Source organism: Tinamus guttatus, unplaced genomic scaffold, assembly GCF_059628265.1.
Source record: "Tinamus guttatus ecotype Peru unplaced genomic scaffold, ASM5962826v1 Tinamus_guttatus_pri_ptg000199l, whole genome shotgun sequence".
Classification (NCBI taxonomy): Eukaryota; Metazoa; Chordata; class Aves; order Tinamiformes; family Tinamidae; genus Tinamus; species Tinamus guttatus.
Window position 1 is genome coordinate 258915 of NW_028288733.1, and position 24446 is coordinate 283360.

Consider the following 24446-nt stretch of genomic DNA (forward strand, 5'->3'; position numbering starts at 1 on the left):
ACTGGGCACATACCAAAACTTAACACATAAAAGTTGTAAATGTGGTTTCTGCATAGAAGTGCCTATGATGAAAAACAAAACCAGCAAGAGCAAGACTCTTTTCTGGCTGAGCGATGACAGCCGTGATGAATATGCAAGCCTCACACAAGGTGAACCAAAGGATACAGACAATTGGCCTAAGACTTTTATTGACTGTGATGTTTATTAGGGTGAGACAGTAAACACAAATGAATAACTGCTGTTATGAAATTACTACAGACCAGGCAGAAGAAAGGATTTTAATTTTGCTACTTTATAAAAAGCTAATGTAGAGCAAAAGTACCAAACCTTCTATAAGGGGTTTATATCCTACATTTTAATCTTTATCCATCTAATGATCAGAATATAGTACCATGCAGTAACTGCCACTCTTCTTTGGGATGGTCTTCCTCATTCCTTTTATCTCTATCTCGTCCCTCTGGAGGGGCAAAATAAAGAGCTAGGGCTCCTGACACCGGCGAGCCAAATGTCCCCACAGGCAGTGGTACAGAAACTTCTACGGAGAGCAGCTGCCGGGATAAGGTCTGAAGACAGCTAAGACCATGGTGCAACAGCAGTGGTAGATGCAGTTGTGTGGCCTTCCCTGTGATACCTTGTGGATATGCAACCAGCTGAACACGTTTAAAATCTGACTGACCAGTGCCTTATCTCAGGAAAGACAACGGCATGAGGTGAGGTCACAGATGCAGTTTTCCTGTCTAGGAATCTTTCCTATCTTGGCTTTTCCTATTAGTGTGTAAGCTCGTGGAGAAGGTTTCATTTCCTTAGTGTCCCTCTGAGACCTTTTGAAGCTTTTTTTTCCTGTTAGGCAAAGAGGCCTTAGCTGATGTTGAATAGTATTCAACACAAAAGTTAAGGATCTGGTCTAGCATTTATTAGTATTTGTTAGTATTTGTACAGTTCTTCCAAATGGAAACTACAGTGTAACTAACTCCTGCATATTCCTGATCTTCTGTAACCCTGCAGAAGTAGCTCCAACTGACTGATGGAGATTTTGCTGGTGGACTTTAGCAGTTGCTTTTTTCCAGAGGTGGAGTGCTAAATAAATAAATAAATAAATAAATAAATAAAGCAAGCTTGTTTTGCAGTTTTGAAGTTGTCACATTAGAATAGTCAAGGGCAGTGTTGTTTCCCCCATAGCCAGATGCTTTACAAGCCCCAGTGGACTGAAGACTGGAAGATTAGTCTTGTCCTAAGTAGCTTAGGGTTGAGATAATTGGTTTTCTGAAGGGTTTAAAAAAAGAAATTGTAACTGTGACACAAGGTCAGTGTTAGTTGTTTGCTCATCCGCTTTAGGCTGTTCGTGTAAAGGATCAAATGCATTTATCTATAAAATGTTTGGAACTAAAAAGCTGTAGCAGTTCATGTTTGTAGACAGAATTACTAAAGATACAGGGTGTGTTTAAGCTTCTCAATATTGACAAAGTCATCATATTATCTTCACAGAAGGACAGCCATTACTGCCTTGTCCTTTGGGCTGTTTGGACCATTAAATTACTCTTTTATGTTCGATTCACTTTGAGCTCAAATCTCTGTGGCTGAGGATAAAATAACCCCTGTAGACACTGCTGGAGACCTTATGAACTATGAGAGAAATTCTTAGACCCTTCTGAATTTTAGCAGTGCAAGGGCCTGTCTGGGGCTGATGAAGCTGCTAGGTGCATCCCATCCTCTCTGGGGGAGGCTGTCCTGTCCAAGGCAGTCACATGAGCAGAGGAAGTCAGAAAAATCTGGAACATCTCCCTGGATCTCCTTGGATATCGGTAGGAGCCATGCTGGTTTGGCGTGTTATTCCAGACCTCTGCACAGGCTAATGCTTTGGGACACGCTTGTGACCATCGCCTGGCATGCTGTTCAGGGTGTCCCCTTTTTGAAGGATGTGCAAGTAGTAACAGTTTCTAATATTAGAGCTTAAATCACATCTGAGGGAATTTGGAGCTGCCAGGGGAGAAGAATTACTTGGTGCCAATGAGAGTGTTAAAAAGACAAAGAATAGGTTTTGCCTTCTAGGAGCTGCTCCCATAGGTGATCGTATCTTAATCTTACGGAGCTGGAAATTGAATCCTATCTCTACATTTTCCTCTTCCAGCAAAACTGTTAGCCACTTTTCCACAGCTGCAGAAACTGCAGCTTCTCTGGCTCACTGCATGCCTCTCTGCCAAGATGCAGAGGAGGATGATTGCAGTCCCATTCTGACTTTCTGCCACCGATTTCGTGTAACCTCTGAGGCCATGCAGCTCAACTGCAGCATAAAGGGATAGTTTCCTAGACAGAAGCTTATTTTAGATTTAGGCTGAGGTAAAGCTTGTCAGGTTGAAGTATTTTCAATAGCGCAGAAGGAACTCCTCTGTCATGAAGCTCTTAAGGCTGACTTTGTAGCCATAAGCTGCCTTCATTGCACAGGGTCAGTCACTCGCTGTGACCACAGAGCTGTCTTCCAGGGCATAGTAATCCTGCTTTTAAGGACATATCTTGCACTGGAAGTAATTGTTGGCTGCAAAGCTCCTATGGGTTTTTAACTGTGACCGACAGTTAAGAATTAATTCACGACTGCCCTTTGACTGCCTGACATGCAAGTGCAGCCCGGATGAACAGGCAGCATTTTACAAGAGCCATGGAAAGTGTGATGGGGAGCAGAACCGAAGGTGTTTCACTTAACATTACTATTGAAATCATATTCTAATACCAGTAAGGTTTTAGAAAATAATAGGAAACTCTCATAGGCTTCCAAGAGATCTTATATGTACTCATGCCTTTTCCCTTTCTCCCTGTCTTTCTCTTGCTGTCTCTCATTTTTACAGGTTTCCAATAGGTTTTGATCTGGGTAGTTTGATTTGTGTGCTTCACTTAACGAAATCAATGTGATATAATGAAAAATTGCAAACTTGAGTGACTCCAACTCAAGTTTTGTCACAGGAGTTGATATGTGCCACACTATACAAGGACATCTTCATTGAAACCAAAAAGATGTCACACAAACCAAAAAGATGTCATACAGGAGTTGCAGTTGACAGACTATCCGTTTGTTCACAGTTGGTTAGGAGAGCAGCCTGTGCAGAAGCACAAGCAAGTATACCTTTTTTTTTTCTCCCCAAATAGTAATAATTCAGTTAATGCCTTCTAGTTACAGAAAAAAAAACAACAGTGTCAACTACTGCTAAAATTTCCTACCTTGGCCTCCGGCACTTTACTTCCTTTCTTTGAGCATTAGACTCCCACCAATTTCCTTTAGACAACCCACCAGACTCTGTTGGGGGCCTGGTTTGTTCAGGATTTTAGGGCTGAGATGAGGGATTTTTCACTTCAGTTTTGCATGTCCAGTTCTTTTTGGCAGTTATAATGAAAAAAAAAATCTCAGTTTAGTTTCTGGAAACACCTGGTCACGAGAACCTAACCACAATAAGTCCACCCACAGCAGTACCCAGGAATGTTATGCGCACAAAGCAGGGACTGGCTGTGAGGAAGGAGAATCACCCCAAACACTGAAGGCGCCTGTGAGTTTTAATTATTGTAAGGACTACACGGTTCAGCTTTGGAGAAGAGCTGCACTGAGAAGGGGGTTAAAAAGATGTGTAATTTTTGTCTGGGTTCTGAATCAATGGGGGTTTTTTGCTAGGGTTATAAATAAATTCTGTGTCTGGAGGATATTGGATAGACAGCTGGTGTCAACAAGTATGCCCGGTCATTAAGATGTATTTTATAGAATGATGAGATATCAGGAATTCATTTTGCATCCACAGCTGTGGAAAGAGATAAACTCAGGGGTAGGAAGGAAGAAGGATGTTGGCTTCCTAAAAAAAATAGCAGGAATGCTTTTGTTGGAAAACTGAACAAATTTAAGAACAAATATGACTGAGAACAGTGCCCAAATGGGATGGGAAATGCAATTAGCCATGGTAGTGCAGCAGCAGAGATGGATTTACAAACTGCTAAGAAATATTTATATACTGTGATTGGTTTCCCTTCCTCAATATCAGTGTGACTCTAAAATATGGATGGAAAATATGATGAGAAAGAAGCAATCACATCAAAAATATAGTAGTCAAAGATAAGAGAGGTAAAAATAGTGGAGATGGCCCAATCTTAAACAGAAGATGATTGGAAGTAGTTATCAAACTTGCAAGGTGAGAAATGATCCTCCTGGCAGCTAGGAAAAGTAGGAAGCAGTACTTAATGAGAAAGCTTGGTTCCCCAGTGGTTCCCCATAACAAGGTATACTTTCTTCCTGACAGGATGATAAACCTCAGAATGACATTAAATTGGTAATGAAACACTTTACTAAAAATAATTTTCTTTTTTTTTCTTTTTTTTTTTTTCCCCTGGAAAACCAGAACCAGCTGAATCACCTCTGTAATCTGCTTAGTTCTGAATTTTCAGTTGTCTCTTCACAGACCCTTGGGACCTTCTCCTCCTCTGGCTTGGAGCAGAGCCGTTGTGTTGTGAAGAAGTAGGTAGAACTGGAAATAGGTTGTTTGACTTTATTTGTCTGCTAGGCATGTTTGAGTTGTTGTTGTATGTGCTTTATAAACTTAGCTTGAGCATTAACTGAACCAAAGGAAATACTCTTCATGGAAAGTGTTGTATGCTTGTTTACTCAAGTGCTATTCCGTTTCATACAGCTTCAATGGAGCCAGATCCTCAAACTTCACATCCATAGTCAATGTAATTTTGTAAGTGGCTCTCAATTAAGGGGACACAAAGCGAGTGTATCAGAACCCACAGCTGGAATCATAGTGCAGTACATTTTTAAGTTTCCGTTTTCAGACTTCTCTGATGTCTCTAACAGTTAATGTGTAGTGACTGGGCCATAGCAGTGACAGTCACTGTGTATCTTTTAGAAATATCCATGGTCTTAATGTGGGTAGGACCAAGGGAATCCTAGGGCAGGGTCTGTGGGGAAGTAGAAGGGAATCAGATCCACACAAGCATGCTTTGTGGAAGAGGAAATGTAATCCACAAGCCAACTGGCATATATCTGTAAACCAGTTTATAAAAGTCCTAGATCCACAACCTGGGGACAGAGTATTCCTTCTTACCTACCTCAGCAGTAAGCAGCAAAAGAAGCCAAGCAGGAGAAAATTTAATTACTTGTTTCTTAGAATGGGTCATGCTGTGGGGTGGTGAAGTAGCTTGGCATTTCTGCTGAAGGCGGAAATGATTTTATCTTAGCTTTTATTCCTTGTTCTTCGCAGCTTTTCCAGAAAACCCATCATTGTGCAGCCTCTGGGCCTAAACTTTGAGCTCCTTAGTTATCTTGCCCTTTAGCAGCAAATTATCTTTTCTTCACATAAGTTGGCCTGCAACCGAACCAACATGCTCTGCAGAATTGTAGTGTTTCCATGCTCTTGGATGCCGTCTGTGCTATTAGTGATGCTTTATGATATGCAAAATGGTGCATGCACACATGTTTTGATGAGATGTAAGTGAATCTATAACAAGATACTGCTTTAAAAGGATAGCTGAAGGAATTTCATAAAGATCACATCCCAGGACCTAAAGGGACTTGTTTTTTTTAAGCCATTTGACCAGAATCTCTTCATCATACCCACACTTGTAGGATGAGCTCCAGACTAGAGCCCACTTATCTCAAATAGTCTTCTCTGTCCTTGCATATATTAGGCTTGAGAGGAGTACTTCATCTTAGAGAAGGAGAAAGTTACTGCTTAAATGATAGATATGTTTTAAAATAATTCATATTCAGTATACTTTAATTACAGAGAAAGATGAAGAAATGCCAGATTAATGTGACTGAATATCTGCTATGAGTTGGTGAATGTTGCCCCTGTGGATACAGTTATGTGTGGATTTCATAACCTCATTTGGACCAAAGGGATATAAGCAAATGTTTCAGGATTGTAAATCAGCCCGTATTCCTGTGAAATATAAGTGTGAAGTCTGACATAAGAGGATTTTAAAAAGTTGTTTCAAGGCCATTTGGAATGAGCAAGTAAACTTTTCATATTCTGTTCTTTAAAATTGTCCCTGCCCAAGTGAATATGGTATTTTTCTCAAGGATCTGATACTTGCTACTGCTGAATGTAGTTTTTGAGTCCACAGCTGCTGTGTCAGCTGGGTGAAGATCACCTAAAAAAGAAATATCTTTTTACCCTTACTTTATGAGGTGACAACCAGAATCTGACTACAAGTGACTAGACAGGAATTTCACTGGTGGAGAGAGAGCTTTGCAGTGGTATAAATGAGGAAACTATGATGTAAAAGGCTTAGTCTAGTCCCCGAAAAAGATAGACAGCAGTGGTAAATCTTAGACAGCAGTTGGCTAGACTGCTGAGAAGTTCAAGTGGGACTGGCACAAGCTGAGATGCCACCATCAAACCATTTCACTAACACCATCCTATGCCAAGGTAGATGCACAAGGCAGGAGAGACACACAATAAAATCTACACCTGAGGACTGCTTTCAGTGCAGAAGTTAAAATAACACAGACATTAAAATCTCAACTGAGAGCCACATATGCTCTAAGTTTCCACTGCCTTTATTTCTCATAATATTAAGACTAATGTCTAATTTTCTTCTAATTCTTGTTACTATTCTTGCATTTCAATGTTTCTCTTGGCTTAAGCTAAGGATAATAAAGTTGTCCAGTTTATTTTATATGTGTTATTTCAGTTAAGTTCTGCGTTGTGGCTTCCATGCCCTAATGAAGTATTTCAGTAAATTGCTTGAAAATTACTGAGTAGGAACTGGATTTTATTTAATTTGTTTACAACAATTATTTTTCATCCTCAGGTCTAAATGCCAGGTCTGATTTAGTTGACCAGTCAAGTTTATTTGACAAAGACTAAAAGCATCCTTGGTGTGCTTGTCGCACAGGATCAGGACTCACCGTATAGTATTACACAATAAAACACGTATACATATACAAAACTAGTTAGTCTAGGGAATGATCATTTTTTAAAATTAACTTGCAGTATTCCTGTGTACTCTTAGCTTCTCAAGTGATTTCTAGAGTGCAAGTCACATACTTTGGTGAGAGACCTTAGAATTCAGATTTAGAGGAAAATCTTTATGTAAACATTATTGAAGAGCAGCATTTTGCTCTTGCTGAGAAAAATAAACTTTTATTGTTCTCATATTAGAGCATCTTCCTGTGTAGAGGAAAATGCAGCAGGAATATTTTTAGCTGCTTTTGTCTGGACGGAAAAAGAGGAAAGGGAAAAGGAAAAGAGATGAATTTTTAAGGCATTTTTCTTTAAAGATTTTTTTTAATAATATTTTGGAAGATCAATTCCCTTGTCAGTAAACATCAGGGGTCAGAGGTTGATCACTGCCAACTAAAACACGAGAAGATAAAATAATACAAACTAAATTCTCTTTAGTGAAAGAGAAGAGTTTATTAGGTGGCACTTTCAGAAACACTGAATGATCACACAGCATGAGAATAAAAGAAAGCATATGTTTTACATTTAAATAGGTTTGTTTGGAGTATGCTTTGCAAAGCATACAAGCCTGTACAAGCTAAGCTTCACCTGTTTATGAAGGTCAGGAGCTGACTCACCTCAAATATATTAGAAAACTTGAATCTATCCTAAGGAGTTTGCAGACATGTCATAATACTGACAAACACAATGTATGGGACAGAAGAGGTGGGAGTTGTCCCTCCTTCTTCTTAAGTTTTCATCATATTTAATGGGCATAAGGTTCAATATGGAAACCCAGATGATGGTTTCTTTTAGTAGTGCAGATATCTTGCATAAAGCACTACAGAAAGCCTTAGCTGTTTGAGGTTCATAGAATAGGAGTGAGAGAGGTGCTCAATAAAAGTTAACATTAAATATTTATGCAGCTGGAGACTAGGAAAGAAACAGAGAAATGGATATAAAAATATCTGGTTGATTCCAAGTCAAATTACAGTGCATCAAAACAGAGACATTCAGGGTAAGATAAAAATAATCTTTGTTTTGTTATTTTACAACGAAGAGTCTTAAAAATAAATCCTATTCATCAAGCATCTAATAAAGTTTTTGTTAGCAAGTGTAAAACTGACTTAGTCAATATTGCTAAAACATAGCATTGAAATATAAAGCTATGTAAAGCTAATGTTTTTAATTTGCTCTTTTTTCTTTTAATTTGGACATGTTAATTTTATTTTAGTTTTCGTATGTTCGACTAGGTCAGAACTAGGAATTATTTTTTTTAATGAAGCCATATTTGAGCATAATCAGACAGTTGCAAGAGCTGGTGCTTGATGAATCAAATATATACAAAAAAAGTACAGATAACTCAATTAGCAGCAATGACTAAAAGAATTCCTATTTTAATGAAACTATATGTAGAAGTACTGTAACCATATTTCTCCAAGTATTCCATCTTTATTAGTAAAAAACATTTTCCTTATTGTCTCTGGCTCTGCCTACCCCAAAGTTTCTCAAAAACTTGTCTCCATTGCTAGTCAATGTTGCCTGTGTCTTCTGTCTTGCAAGCAGTTGCATAGAGAGGTTATTTAAGATTTATGCTAGTTAGACCGTTGTGAGACACTGAGCCATGTAAAAACACAGGTTTTCAGCCCTCTCTCTCCAGTTTTTCAAAAATTTCCATTTCCACCAGCTTTGCACAAGCAGGAATTCATTGCTCTGCCCAGTGCAGGAGGTGAGGCGATATTTACCACCCTGTGGTTTGAGCAAGTCTCTTTTAGCATGACCTTACCTGGTCAGGAAGAATTGGATGAATTCAGCTACATTTGCCTGCATGAGTAGAAAACGAAGCATATTTAGGAATTTAGTATGTGGGACAGGGCTGTAATTCACAAGATGTTAGCAATCCTCCTTTCAGCCTTGCAGTGGAAACCGTGAGGACTATTTCTGAACGTTCCCTGCAGAAGACATGGCCTTGGCAGCACATGAAGATTTCATTTTGACCATTTTCCCTGGAGCTTCATCCTAAACTGATGAACAGCAGTTAACAGTCTCCAACATAAAGCTCAGTGAAGTCAACAGTAACTTTTCCATCAAACTCCACAGCCCTTGGGTCAGATCTGATTTGTTTTCTTTACGACTTTCTATTTAACCAAGCGACATTGGTCCTCAACAGGGTCCTGCTGGAAGCTGGAAAAGTTAGCTATAAACCATCAGGGAATGATAAGCATATTTTTAATGCATTTCTTTGGGTTGCTAGCCAAGGCAGAGTGCATGGGTCTTGACTTTTCATTTAGCCTGAGAACATGGAAGGTAGTGTGAGGTCGGTCCCAGAGAGCACACGTAGATATGACACACAGATGGGGAATATCCCATGTAGCTCCATTTTGCTTTTTCTGCCAAAATCAGCACCAAAAGTGAAGAGAGTCCAAAGACGGTCCAGAGGAGGTATGTTAAACTGCTGTTGCTGATGGTGAATGGGGACACCCTTTTTATCTCCCTGTAATCCTGTCTATTTTAATACTTGCTTCCTGAGTTGGGTCATGGAGACCTTGAATGAACTCTGAGGTCCCAAAAAAATTGCTATTACTGGGAGTTGCAAAAGATTTTCTGATGAAATACTAGCCACTTGCAGAAAAAAAAGGGATTTCTGAAATTTTTGCAGTTCCTGTCTTAAAGGAAGTGCAATATCCGTAATGTGTGCATTGTGCAAATGGTTGCTCTCTGCAGTTAGAGGTCAACCCATACATTACAGGAACGACATGGAAAGCCTTGTCCTTCAACCCTTGTTGAGAGGAAAGGAAATGGTGCAAGCTGCTGCTTATAGGTTTTTGGCCAATAAGTAAGCCCTTGTGTCTGACATTTGGTTACAAAATCTGCTTTTTGCATGTGCATAAAGTGACCTAATTTAGGAATATGAAGGAGACTCCAGTACTCATATTTTAGTCAAAAAATGAGCTTGCAGGCCTCTGAGTTTGTGAGCTTTCAGCATATCACTAGATATTGATTCTGTCACTGAATTTCAGTGCCGAGCTTGAAAACACTTACTGTTTACACTACATCCTAGAATAACACACTATCTGAAGCTATCCCTCAGAAACAGCAATTCTAAGCAATGGTTGCTGCACAGCCTGTGATGAGAGGCGTCCCCTGAGACTCAGTTTTAGTTAAACCTGCCTTTCTTCACTAAGCTATGTCATTTCTGTGGGAAGGGAAACTTTCCATTTCATACAAAACTATCAAAAGAAATTAAAGGAGCGCTACCCCAGTGCTTCTGGTCATACCCCACTGTGCCACCTCAGTCTTTTAGTAAAAGCTGCTTATGGTCTACCGGAGCAGGGCTAATGCAGTTGTGGCTGCCGCTGCTGATATGGTGAGCAGAGGGCTGCCAGCCAGGATGAGGTGGGCAGAAAGCATGAACCAAGTGACACTGCTCGCACGCTGGAGAGCTGAGTGCTCTGGAAAACCACAGCCCAAAGGAGCCACGTATGTGAGCAGCGTCTCGACCTGAGCGCACAGCACCCGGGGTAAGGGGCAGCACTGCAGGGGGCCACAGGGCAAGCCGGACCTCAGCCCACCTTGCCCCAGCTTCCCGTGACCACAACGGGCACGCGTGAGTTGCATGCACCCTTTGGGAGGATGGCTCGCACGATCAGGCTCTTGCCAGGGACTTACAAATGCAAAATTGGCAGCACATGCTGAAATACTAGCTTATTTTCCTAGATTATGTGTAGTAAGAATGTGCTAGGCACATACTTTTTTCTCATGCCTCGATGCTACCAGCATCTGCTGGCCCCAGGAAGCCCATTTGGATGAAGGGTGGTTGTAAAAACCCAAGTTGCATCACTGTCAGCCTGTGCTACCCCAGAGCCAGGAAGCCACCAGTCCAGCTCCAGCTCTGGCAGGGAAACCTGCTGGAGGCACCCAGCAGTTCTGCTGAATTACAACTTCTTCCTGCTTGTCCAGTAGTTCAAAACATCTTCTAGGAAAAATATGGCAGGCATGTCTCACATTCCTACTACTATTAGGAAAGACATCTCCACTAGAAAAGACTAATATTGGAGCATAAAATATATGTTTATACTTTTAAGAAGGTGCCATAACTATTTATAAATCAGTTGAGAGCTTTATTTGCATCTACTTTTTTATTATTAATGCAAGACTAAAATGTCACCAAATTAAGTATTTACAGCAAACATTACCATGTTTTCTTAAATACTTGAGCTGGCAAATTTTATGAGATCTTCCTCTCCACCAGTGAAATAGTCCAATTTTGACAACTAGCGAAAAAACGTCATAGCAGAAGACTTAAATTAGCAGCAATATAAACATAAAGTAAATTATTAAGGTCCACAGTGCCAAAAAAAAGGTTGGTCAGTCCTCTTGAAAAGTAGCTCAAGGTTCAGGGAGTGCAATAAAGAAATCACGCTAAATGATTGTTCACGCTAAATTGCTTTGTGCTACTGCCTCTGACAACACTCAGGTCTTTGATGTGTATGTTTATAAAATTACATTTTAAATGCAGCTTAGTGCACAGTAGTTTTTAAGTAACCCTGAAGCTTTCTAGTCAGACCAGCTGAGGAGAAAATGTTGATCTGCAGCATGAAGAATTAGAAAAATGTGGGCTGAAACAGCCAACATAAAGTTGCCCAACATCAGGGAAGTTTGGTATTGCACTTCTTACTGTAAGTTGACATGCTTTACAGTGAAAGCTTGCAAGGAGTGTAAAGTTTGCCATGCTCCTCAATTGATAAACAAGTATTTTCCTCTTGAAGCATTCTCAGTTGCCTTTCATAGCTCCTTGGAGTTGTATTTTTTTGTCGTTGTTATTAAAAAAAAAATGCTATTTAGTAGGTTTCATGGATCTTTAACAAAAATACTCTTGAACATCCTATTGGTAGTGTTCCAGAAAGACTTATGTTAGTTCTCCTCTGCCTTTCTCAGTGGTAGCTTAATTCTAGTGCTTTCCACCTCTACAATTAACACTTTAGATAGATAGATAGTGTCCTGTATAGCCTGATCTACACCAATCCACATGTGACTATCAGACATAGGAGCCTGTTCATCTTCTCAAGATGTAGAAGCTCTTTTTTAACTCCGCAATGTCTGGTGACACTTATTTGAGTCTCACTTCTCTTTTGGTTCAGATGCTTCTAGTGAAAGTTTCTGTACTTTTGTAGAGCTGAGCATACTGATTATACTGGCACACCTACCAAGGCTGTAGGAGAGCATTTCCCATTATAAATCATGGTATTAATTACTTTTATAGGCTTAATTATTAAAACAAAACAAAAACTTGGCACACACATGCAAGATTAGGCAAGAAGATTGGATCGGAGGCAGGATGGAAAAAGAAAGAGCAGACAATGAGCTGGGATCTGGCAGGGACAGGCACAGAACAGACCTGGTAAGACCAAATGTAGGCCAAATAGGGCTGGCAGAGGCAGAAGAGGAGCCCAGGCCCTGTATGCCCACCAGGCGTCCTGTGGCACAAGCTCCTGAGCCTTCCTTGTGACTCCTCCCTGCTGAGCTCTAAGGAACATGCAGGAAGGAATATCTGGGAGCACATCAGCTCATCGCATCGAGGGCAGTAGCTCTAACTGCCCATTGCTCCATTAGTTTCTTTTCAAGGTAATCCTCACTGGGGTTGGGATCAAGTGGGGATCCATGCAGCTCTGCATTATGCAGCTTGCAGGGTGAAGCCCAGATACACGTAAAACAGCAATTCTGTCTGTGAATGTCTTGGAAATGACATCATACAGAAAATTCTTTAGGAAGAAACTTCAAGTTACAAACGTGAGCATTACAAATCCCTAGAATTTAAAATTGCTTTTCTCATGCTGTTTCAGAACCTGTGTGACCATGCCACCTTCACAGTACTCCAGGAGCATTTCTTAGCAGGTAAAAAATTAGGAAATTCCACAGTACACTGTAGCTGGGAATTCTAGTTCTTCTTTTCTGCTCTTAATGGGAAGGCAAATCTGAGGCACGAACCAATATGTCTGGGGCCATAGAGCAAGTCATCTCGTCACTACAAAGCCTATTTGAGTCCCTGGGCTGTATTGACATAGATGTAGTGGGGTGTATCTCAGTCATAGCTGGCATAACCCAATGGGTATTTAGCTCTTCATGGACGTTGCCAACCTGTGCTGGCTTCTGTCTGTCCTATGGTAGCATAACCAGTAGTTTCATTAAAGCAGAGATCTTTTCTGTAGTACTGGTTCATCTCTCTAAGAATCATGCAAAATCAGAGTAATCCAAAGAGGGATGTTTTCTGCAGTGAGAATCTGAATAAGCTGGGACTCAAGAAACTGGCTGGCATGATGACATTGTCTAAAATTGAATGAGGAAAAGAGGGATTCTTATTCTGCTTTTCTGCTTTTCAAAATCAAAGCAAAACGTAGAACTTGGTCAGCTTAAAAGCTAGTGAGGGTAAACTGTTTCACGTGTCATGCAATAACTATATCAGAGAACTAAATTCTATAATATGCATTAGAATACAGCCATTTGCATTCTAAGCAATTATCTAGGATTATGTAATCAATCTAAGTAATTAACTGAGACTAATAGAAGAAATAAAGGCAGAAATCCCTTCTCCAAGAACTGGACCTTTCTCCCCAGTTGCGGTGACACATGAAACTATGGCTGTGCCCGTCACTAAATACAGTTGATTCCATTGTCAGTTCCCCAGATAACGTGATTAACTCCTCTAGCCTTCCAGAAAATGGCTCCTCTTTTCCCACTAGGGTCACTGTCCACAGCTAGCCACCCTCCAAGGAGGCAGTAAACTGGGCACAGAGGCCACCGAGTTTTTAAAACTTAGTCCACTATCTAGCCATGTCTCAGTTAGGCTTTCAGCTTTATGCTGACATGATTAAATACTCTTATTCCCTGATACAGAATTGTATCTGTGCTCCTGATCTATGAAACTGTCCTGAAATACACATCTGTGATTTTTATAATGGTAGAAGACCATGAACATAAATCACTGTTCTTTGAGTGCCAAGTTTTTACAGAGCCACCATTGCAATATGGATTGGTATGTGCCAGCTGGATTGGTCAAGCAAACCAAGGAGGAGACATGCCCTGTCAAGTTGCACAGAATCAGTATGTGACTTGGTTGCACTCTTAGCCTTTAGCACAACTAATCTGACAGACTATTTTTTTAGTAATGGCTGCCATGCTTCTAGGAGAACCTTCTGCATATAACAATGTAGTGGTTTATTGTGCATGCTTTTATGTCTTCAAGTTGATTGATGCATGCTTGAGTTGCGTTTCCTGAAACTAATAGGGTAACTCATGGGAGTATGGAATAAGAAAAGTGCAGGGCTTACCAAGCTGGAAACTGTATGACTATGACAGATGCATTATGTGCTATTTTTAGTAAAGGTGCTGAAAAAAAGACAAACAGGCAATTCACACAAGTGCTCTGTGTTGATACTTGTGTAACTCTTGCATCCCGCTGCTTGAAGTGTAAGATCTGTTTGTCTCGTGCGAATCAAAACCATTTAGGGTTTCAGCAAAACCTCAGAAGAAGTCTCCTCTGGTTGAAAAAATAAAATCTGTTATGGTAATTAAACTCATCAGTATGATAATGCTTTATGGATTTTCAGAAATTAGGTCAGTTCATGTACAACAGGCAAAAGTGTAACAAGGATTGCAGTTGTAGGTGCTTATTGTACATGCAGATGAGTTCTTCCCGAAATGCCTTTCCAGCCTAGCAGTGCTAGTTTTTGACATCTGCTTACGTTTGAGTCTAATTCAATAAGAATAACCCTGCCCTGCTCACTGGCATTTGCAGGGTCTTATGGTTTCTCTTGATTCAGGAGTTATAAATCTCTTAGACAGAAAAATAAATACTTCATAGCGCATAACAAAATGGTTGCTGAGCTCAGTGGGGGAGTATTGCTGGCAGTAATCAGGAACTGGCTAAGTCCAGTAGTTTGTCTATGAAATAGAGATTGCAAGCATTTGGGAGCGTGTGTTTGTCAGGCTTAGAGTCACTTTTCTAAAATATTTGCATTTATTGATACAATGCAAAGAAGAAAAAGACTTCCAGGTTTCTTTTGTTATCCCTCAGAGCCCTTGAGAGAAGTCTAGATTTTGGAATGATTGAAAAAGAAAGCAAAAGAGAGAGAGAGAGTGAAAAAAAGAGAAAAAAAAGAGAAAGCAGACAGGAGGAAGATGATAAGATATTGCTGACCTTATATTTTAAGCACTGGGGTAGTAGCCAGCAGAGCAGATGAAACAAAAAAGAGAGCTTAAGTTCTCACTAGCATTCGCTGGAATAGCATTCTGTAAATTACTGGGGGCAGAGGATGCAGCTGGCGCTTGCGTCTCCTGCCTACCCCCAAAGTGACCTCGAACAATTTACTTAAGTACACTGTGCTGCAGATCCTTTCTGTAGTTTCTTGCTTCACGGTGACAATAAGGTTTAATTTATTAACTGTATGCCTAGCTCCTGCCTTCTTCTTTTTTTTTTTTTTAATGGAAATAACATAAATAAATGCAAGCTCTTGTAACCAGCTGCCTCTCTTCACCATGCTAATTAACCACGGGACTACATTTGTTATTACAAAACTTGTGCTTTTCACATCTGTTAGGTAAACCAGAGTACTGAGTACAGAAGTGAGGCTCAAGTACATATGTGAGACTTGCAGTGCTCTCTGAGCAGTATTTAGCCTATAAGCCATGAAGTGCAGTGCATGGAGTAACTGATAATGAGGAGACTTTAATCAGTGGCAAGCAGAGGCCATTCCATATTGTCCTTCCATAAGAAAAACTTGCACTGAGTTCTTTCAGAGCAGAAATTTGACATTTCTCGAGATGCAGAATGTCACCTGGAACGTGATAGCTAAATTGAAGGGTTTTTTTTTCTTTTTAAATTTCATGCTTATGGTGCAAACAAAATACATGAGATAGATAGATAACTCTTGCTTTACTTGACATCTGTGAGGTATGACACACTGAAAAAGAATTTCTTCTTATCTGAGAATTTTTTCAGTTTGTGATCATTAATCAGCCCTGAAAACAGGATTCTTGCACAGCTAATTCAGGTAATTGCACAAATAGGTAAAGAGAAAAATGTTCTGGTTTCATATACAAAGCACACCCTTGTCAATGCTGGTTGGGAATTGGAGGGTCTCTCTAAAGGCAGTTTGCCATCTCCCCTCAGAAGATCGCTTGTCCTGAAAGCGAGGATAGGGAGACAGAAGCTGATACCAAAGACACAGTAGAAAGGCTAGAACATAAGAAAGATCTGGGTTAAACATTGCAGTGGTAAGGTAGTCTTAAAATAGATTCTGGATAGAAGAGATCTGTGCAAGGTGAGTGGGTGTAGCAGCATACAAAAGAAAAAAAAAGAGACAATTACTTCATTTATTTGAACATACATCCATCATGCCCAATTCAGCCACCCCTCTGTGAATTCGCTACCATCTGAAATAACCCTTGGTATTCTGGTTTCTCCCATTTGCCTTTGCATCTCTATGTAATTGCTATCTGAACACCACCTCCTGCTCTTCTTCACTTCTGCTGTTCTACTAAGAGATCAGTGACAAATCTCCACTTCTTTGGGGTAAAAAATATTCAGTATGTGTTTTGGGTATCGGTGCAGATGTGTACCCAGGAATGCGAATTAACATCATTGCTGGGCTGCAGCTGCATGATTAGAGGCCTGCATGCTTTCAAGTTCTGCGTTTATCTGCATCATCCAAATCATCCATTTCAGCACATGCTCTTGAACTCAGCCAGTGACTGATGGATGTGTTTGCCAAGGCTCGGTCAGTCACTTTATACGCAACGATAAACCCGCTCTTGCACTTAATGAGGTCAGTGAAGCAACCAGAAAGGAAATACATAACTGTGTAGCATGGGTCCATAAGCACAATATTGCCGAAGCTTTTTAAGTGTAATGAAGCAGCTCCTCAGCAGCTGAGCATTCTTGTTGAACAGTCTCAGCACGGATTTTAAGACTGAAGTGCTGCTGTGTCCATCTCTCTCTGCACTCTCTCCTTGGAGAGCCCATGGCTCTTACTCTCTAACAAAGTCTGCATCTTTCATGTGTTCGTGACCTTGGAATCAGCCATCTTGGCTTCATTTTTATTGCAGAGGTGGGTCAGGGTGTGAGTTTCCTTCCATCCTGCCCTGTTCCCTGAACCTTAAACCCACTCTGAGCAGCTCAGCAGCCCCCACATGCGCTCTGGGTGCACACTGCCTGAGAAGGAGCCGCAGTGATCCCGTGAAAAGAAATGCCTTCCCATTGCTGCCCTATATATGCACCTTTCTAGGAATACAAATCTCAGAGGCCCTTTTAGGAATACAAGCCCTTCCTCGAGAGCGCAGGGTGGTCTGGCATCCCCGTTGCCTCCGCTCATAGTGCAAAGTCTTACAGCCACAGATACCCTCCTGGACAACACGTGCAGAACGCCAGCGCTGCTGGTCACTCCAACGCAGCGCAACCGAATTGCATGATTTCCTCCCAAAGCTGGGGGAAATGCCTCTGTGTAGAGCATGGATCCATGATTAATTTTTAAACACCATGTGTGGTAGCGCTGTACAGATAAGAGCAGTGGCCGAGGCCGCCTGAGCCGCGGCCCTCGTGCTCCTAACGCACCTTTTCTCCCTCCCTAGATGGGGACCCAGCGCCGGCGCGGGACGGGCAGCCGCTAGCGGTGGGATTCCTGCGCACGGCCATGACGACGAGCCGCTGCAGCCACCTGCCCGAGGTGCTGCCCGACGGCCCGGGCTCGGCGGCCCCTGCCGCGGGGAAGAGCACGGGCGCTGGTGCCGGTGCTGGCGCGGCCGGCGGGCGCCCGCACTATGTCATGCAAGTGTCGGCCAAGGACGGGCAGCTGCTCTCCACCGTGGTGCGCACGCTGGCCACGCACAGGTAGAGCGGGCCCAGGGCCCTTCACGGGGTCGCGTGGGGCTGGGAAATGGCACGGGCCATTATGGGCAAAATGTGTGGCTTTTCTGTTCGGGAAGCAGTGCTGCGAGACAGCAGTTAAAATCTCCATTGTGAGTTTGTAACAACCGTGGTAGGCATACTGCTAAGTTGTCACGATCACACTGAAAATAAGAAGGATGAAGGAAGTTAGATAGGAATGTGCCTGCTCACCAGCGGGAAACATCAGTCCTGCCCTGTTGCCTGCTCCCTGTGGGGAGCTGTTGTCCCCTCCACACTTTGTGCATCATCACCAAGGTGTTGGTGCCTGCTGAGCAGCTCAGTGTCTCTCCACCTCCCATTCTGCCTTATGATGTTGCTGATGATTCTACCACAGCGCATTTTATCCAGAATCCAGGCAAAGTCCATCCCTAGCTCCAATCCTTGTATAGCACCCAAGTGATGGAGAACAGACCTTGCTACTATCGATGAAGGACAACAGACCAAGGAAAAATGTATTAGCATTGAGGGTGACGGAACACTGGAACAGGATGCCAAGAGAGGTTGTGGAGTCTCCTTCTCTGGAGATCTCCAAGGGCCACTTGGACGCAGTCCTGTGCCACGTGCTCTAGGTGACCCTGTGTGTGCAGGGGGGTTGGACTAGATGACCTCTAGAGGTCCCTTCCAACCTTAAGCATTCTATGACTCTGTGACTTTATGTGGTAGAATAAACATCAGAATCGTGACCTTCAAAACACCAGGCTGCTTGGGGTTGTTCTGTTTTTAATAAAAGAAAGACAGATGATTCTTGAAGGTTTAGCCATACACAGAGTGGATATTCTGGTCAAAACTCAGATCCATTTCACCAGTGCAAGTTTGGAAGAATGTTCTCAATCTTGATCCAGATTTTAGGAAATTAGCAATGAAAATTTGATCTACTGTGCTGTTGTGAAGAGCCAAGTTATTAACCACAACTGCACATGTAATGTGGCAGGCTGAAAGAGTTTTTCCCCCCATTACTTGTCACAATTTTTTAAAGCCATGTATTTTATCCGGGGGGGATGCTCTAGCTCAGACGTGTGTGCAGAGCAGCCCGCTGTGCGTGGCTCCCTTTCCATGTCCTCGGGCTGCTGTAGCAGTCAATGGGTGGTAGCTTCCCTCGCGCTTCTCGGGGTAGCCCTTGCGAGGGGTTCACGGAGGGGCCGGCGGAGCTCGTATGCAGAGAGACGGAGCGATGCCCCAGGCCGCAGACCCACGCGCTGACCCGCGACTCCTCTTTCCCCACACAGCAGCCCCTTCAACGACAGGCCGATGTGCAGGATCTGCCATGAGGGCAGCAGCCAGGAGGACCTGCTTTCTCCATGCGAATGTACGGGGACCCTGGGGACGATTCACCGCAGCTGCCTGGAGCACTGGCTGTCCTCCTCCAACACCAGCTACTGTGAACTCTGCCACTTCAGGTTTGCAGTGGAGCGCAAGCCCAGGCCATTGGTAGAGGTCAGTAAATGGGGCATGTCCTCAAAAGCTCAGCTTTAATGAGCAAATAGTGCTGTTTTCATACGGGAAGCACAAAGCCTTTGCAGCTTCACCAAAGCAAGAGAAAACTGTGAGTTTTGGGCTTTGCGAGACAAGGGCAGGAGCTCAAGGAAAAGGGAAGAATACCAAAACCTTTATTTTGAAGCAAATCAATACATGCAAGAAGAATGGGATTGACGTTTTTACTTTACTGTAAACTGGGGAACAATGTGCAGCAAACACACACCATACCAAGGACCCTGGTAGAGGCTGGTAGAGGGATGTGATAGGACAAATTAATGGTTCATCTGTGCAATGCCAGACAAGCAGCAGTATTCAGAATATTTAATATAGTCAGGATCATCTTTTGCCTTTCTTTGAGAGGCAGAGAAAGGAAGAAGCCCTAGAAACCTAGCTTCAGTGTCCAGCCCACAAGCAGGAATTGTTCTTGCTCAGTCTCTGGCCTTTTTAGCAATTCTTAAATGACCTTTTGGCCTCCTCTTGCATGTGTACCAGACTAGACAGTGAATTGGGCAATTGTTTCTCCCTTATCAATTTAAATTCAGTTATTGCCAGCTATAGATGTTTCAGTGGCTGCACGATGCTTTCCAGATCTGTTTTTATCCTCAGGGGGAAAAACAAGATGGCCAAGACCATTATCTTTTCTTTGCTAGTGTTCTTCTCTCCTCTATTTTCATCTGAGATAAAAGTGAAATTTGTATTTCCTTTTAGAAACAAAAATTACAAATAGTGACATTTTATGAAAATAATGAGAAGCATCTTAGTGTATCAGTTGGTGACACAAATACTTAAAAACTAAGATTGGATTACATATAACATATCCTTCCTTTACATCCTAACTGTCACTATAAGCTGTAGTAGAACTAACTGAAGGAAACACACTAGCAAGAATAAGGGTGAGTGGGAAATTTTGTTTTCCGCTTATTCAAGGACAAGAGGATGCAGGGTGAAAATCAGTGCTAGAAAATGGGTAAGAGGCTGGTGTGGATACCGGGTGAAAAGTCCTTACTGAAAACTGCCCAAAAGGTGGGGTTTTTTTGTTGCTGGATTAAGTAGTTGGACATACGTCTGTGCCTAATCTAAGGATATCTTTTATTATTCTTTGGAATCAGCAATTCTGAATATAGTGCTGGATCCGTAGCCTTGCCAAGTCCTAGCCAGGGAAAGCTGAGGCCAGCTCTGCTCCAAGGGCAGCTCCTCACTGCTGCTCCCAGCACAATTCCAAGACCTCCTAGGAATCTGGTCTCAAGAAATGCTGATTCTCAGTATTCTCAGGTCACTGGTGACTAAATTTCCAAGCCCTTTTTGCTGATCAGTCTCCTGATTTTCTTTTGGTCACCTTCTCTGGGCCTGCATCAAGTGATTTTCACGTGCAGGCAAGGGGGATTTTGGTGCAAGGACCAAGACCGTTTGTTTTGCCTTCTAATGCAAGCAATGTGGAGACAGCACCAAGTAAACAGCTCGGTTCTGGAGTCCAGCCTCTCCAGGCTATTCCCTTACAACTGCCATGCACAGTTTCTTTGCACAAACGGAATGTGAGTTTTTCAGAACTAGCGTCAACTGAAGGCGTTGAAAGCGAGAGCTACCCCTGCCCAAGCTGGGGGAATCCAGCTGCTTGATCATTCCTTGATGAAGTGAGTTTTCTTTTTGACAAAAAACAATAGTAAGAAAAGCTGCCTTTGGTTTCTGAAGTGAAGATAAGTGAGAAGCAGGTACAAGAACACTTTGAAACAGCACACGTTGTTAAATTATGTTTTTCTCTTTACTACCTAGCATTTACTGCCTATCAGCTCCCACAGCTACTTTTTCCTTTTAAGGCAGTGATCAACAGTCAAGAGCAGTTGCAGGAAAGGTCATAATAAAAGGATACTGCTTTTTAACTTTTTACCGAAAAAGTTCTCTGTGATCTTATGCAAGGAGAATGTTTTTGATTTAGAAAGGAATTTGAGCTGTACTTTCAAAGCTGAGAAGAAACAGAGAGTAACTAACATGAATCATAAGGAAAAGGACAAATCTGGGCAGAAAGAGTCATTTCTGTTAGTGTAACTTAGGCTTGTACTTAAAGTTGTGCTTATTTATACACATAATGCCGTTAAATCTGAAGCAAATAACCATAGCGAATCTGAAAGCTTGAAAAGCATAACCAAAGCTAGTATGGGAGCAGATTCTCTCAGTCTGTGCCCTAAAAGCACAGTGATGTCTGCACTGCTTCCCACGCGAGGGAAGGGAGAGCAAAACATCAGTCTGAAGAGGTGGCCGGACACAAAAACCTGCTGGAACTCTGGCGCTGGTGCCAAGCCAGAGTGAGGACCTGCTTTTGGCTCCAACCTGTACTGACAGATGGGGTGGGAGGAAACTGGGGAAGGGTAACAGCACTCCCACTACGTGCTGGCACAGCTCAAAACGTGAGGGCAAACCGGAGGCAAAGTTACCTTCATTTAGCAAGATAGCTAGTTGCTCTGAACTAGGCAATGGAGACGGTAAATCAGTCTTTCAGAGAAGGTGAATGGTGAGTTTACCTATGCATTTTAGGAGGTTTAGGGTGACTATTACACTCAAAGTCATTGGTAGAACATAGCCATATAGAAGATTTATCCCATAGTTCCTCAGCAGGCCATATTTCCTAATGAGAAAATATCCCGTCTGTTGGTCAGTGATAAGTAGCGTAAAAATGCTTTAAGCAATCAGTCATCATGTGCTTTTCTCCTGCAGATTTTCCATCATTCTGTCTATTCAAAGAAGTATTATTCACTTTATCGAAGGAGCCAAATAACAACAATAACAAAATGTTTTCTCCCTATCCATTTACTGCATAGCTCATTGCTTTTATGGGACTTAGCCATGAGTGTGGGGGAAATCTCAACAGAAACAAACTGAGATACTTCACTTGTACCGCCTAGAAATGTCACATCTGAGAAGTGCTCGTGCTGTTAGCACCCAGGAGATGCACAGCAGTACTGGGCTTGCAATGAAATGAGCAGTAAGGAGCACGGCTGCTTGCTCAGCCATATTCCTCCCTCCCCTGCGTACGTCCTCATGGAGGCAGTCAAGGATTTCTTGCTGCGCTTAATGATTTCATCGGAACACGTTAGTGAACCCACTCCATTTCTTCCCCTCATCTTGCTGGTTTGCGATTAGTTCATTATTATAGGAAAGTGCTCCATAATAATTCACTGGCAGTATGGCTTTTTTGCTTCTTGTGAGCAATGTTTACTGGAAGATGCAGGCCGGGCACTTGCACGAGGGCTCTAGTGTGGGTAGTAGGAACATCTCTACAGCTACGTCCTGACTCCTGCATAGCTCATGTGAAAACACCGTGATCCCACACCTTTGCCTTCTGTCAGATATCCAGTTAGGTTAAAGTCTTTTCCTCCCCTACCAGCTTCTCTGGGTCAGCTGAGTTAGCTACTTGTCACAAGAGACATTCCTTGATCTGTGACATATGGCACGCGTCTGCTGTTTGGGCGAGAAGCATAACCCAAGAAGTGTACAGTCTGCTGACTGTCTTAGGCCAGAATGACAGAAAACACGGCAGTGCAGTCTGCCAAACAGAGGCATCCTCTCAACCCTGAATGTGGGAAGCTTCTGACATTCTTGGTTCCGCTTCTACTTTTTTGACCCAAATTCTTATCCCCAGAAAAAATGTTTCTGAGCCTTGAATCTGGCTTCATAGCAGAGGACTGGCCCCATCTTCAGTTTCCAGGGAAAGTGATTTGTTTGTCACCCTCCACCTCTTGTGGCCCAAGACCTGGTTCTGTGAAGCAGCTGTGTGAGCTCAAGTCCTCTGACTCTGAGAGGTATGGATAGCCCAAGGAAGGAGGAAGAAAAAGAGCAGATTTGGATACCTCTGTGCCTCCCAGCCTCACTCCAGCTACGCAAGATGAAGCCAAAGATGCACCCCCCGGGGAGGTGCCTGCGCGTCTCCTCCTCCACAGAGGTTTGCCAGAGGTTGGTCAGCCAAAAGCAGTTGTCTTCTTTGCATTCTTCCTTATCTCCACACAGTGGTTTCCATTTGTCAGGAGTGCCTTGTGTGTAGGAATCATTCGTCCCTCGAGTCTTCACCAAACAGTCTGACGAGTGGCTGCTGCACTGTGGACCAGGGCAGGGAGAGAAGAGGAGCCCCCGGTGCCTCACCTGGCATTCAGCATTTACATGTCCTCAGCTGGGTGGCCTGGCCTGTGCACCCAGCTAACCACATCCTGCCAGATGACCCTGCTTTCCGTGGGACTGCTGCTCCATGGCTGGACGGGGGCTCCCCACAGGACTCAAGATCTCCTAATTTCTCAGCCACTCATGAACTTGTTCATGGCAGGAGCCTTGGAGAGAATATGAACAACTATTGCAGAAGAGTAAGAGATGTCATGTGCTATTAAGAAAAAGGAAAAGGAAAAGAAAAAAAAATCATTTTGGGGAGTGGGAAGGCGATGTAAATAGTCCTTCTGCTCCTGTGTCTGCTGGAGGGCGCCCAGCAAGTTCTGGCACTGAGAAAAATGAAACGACCAACAGATAATCTGCTAGAGCAGGACCTTGTTGTACCGCCACTGGAGTGGCCATTTGGAGTCCTATTTACACAAGACACCATGATGCTACTGAGGCAGCCAGCAGACATCAACATTGCAGGTGAAGCCCCTTTTCTGTTGATCTCAAAGCTCCTCCTCCAGGAAGGGGGATTGCTTGGAGTGACTCACAGCATTACAGTCACTTAAGAAGGGTTATTTGCCAGTAATGCAGAATATGTTGTGCGCATGCAGATTCCTAGTCCATACACCTTCCTCTCAGCCACAGGGCTCACAAAAATATGAAGATCAGTTCAAAAAGTGCTCCTTGATACTTGCCAGATATCATCACAGCATCCTCTGCTTACTCTTGGAAATGAGAGGAGTCTAAAGCACAAGAGCTTGAGAACGTATATATCTCCTCCTGTGAGTGAGCCTAGCCATAGCAAATCCCGAGAAAAGCAGCTATTGGTGAGAAGCCCTGATTCTCAAGCGTCCCAATCACTCTACTGCCAATGAGATCCTAACGACACTTGACACAGGCCAGCTGATGTAGCAGAAACTATGGACACTGAGGGGAAAAGAAAAGCAAAAAAAAAAAAATCTGTAATGTGTGTA

At 42.6% G+C, this 24446-nt stretch overlaps 1 protein-coding gene across 1 annotated transcript in view; it reads left to right on the plus strand.

Moving 5' to 3' along the window:
• MARCHF3 (membrane associated ring-CH-type finger 3) overlaps positions 1-24446 on the plus strand; it is a 69153-nt gene that overhangs the window by 33776 nt on the left and 10931 nt on the right. The window contains exons 2-3 of the mRNA XM_088523964.1: positions 17544-17802; positions 19086-19293. Of these exons, the coding sequence (XP_088380090.1) occupies positions 17606-17802; positions 19086-19293 (405 nt within the window). The 5' untranslated portion in view covers positions 17544-17605. The remainder of the gene's footprint in view (positions 1-17543; positions 17803-19085; positions 19294-24446) is intronic.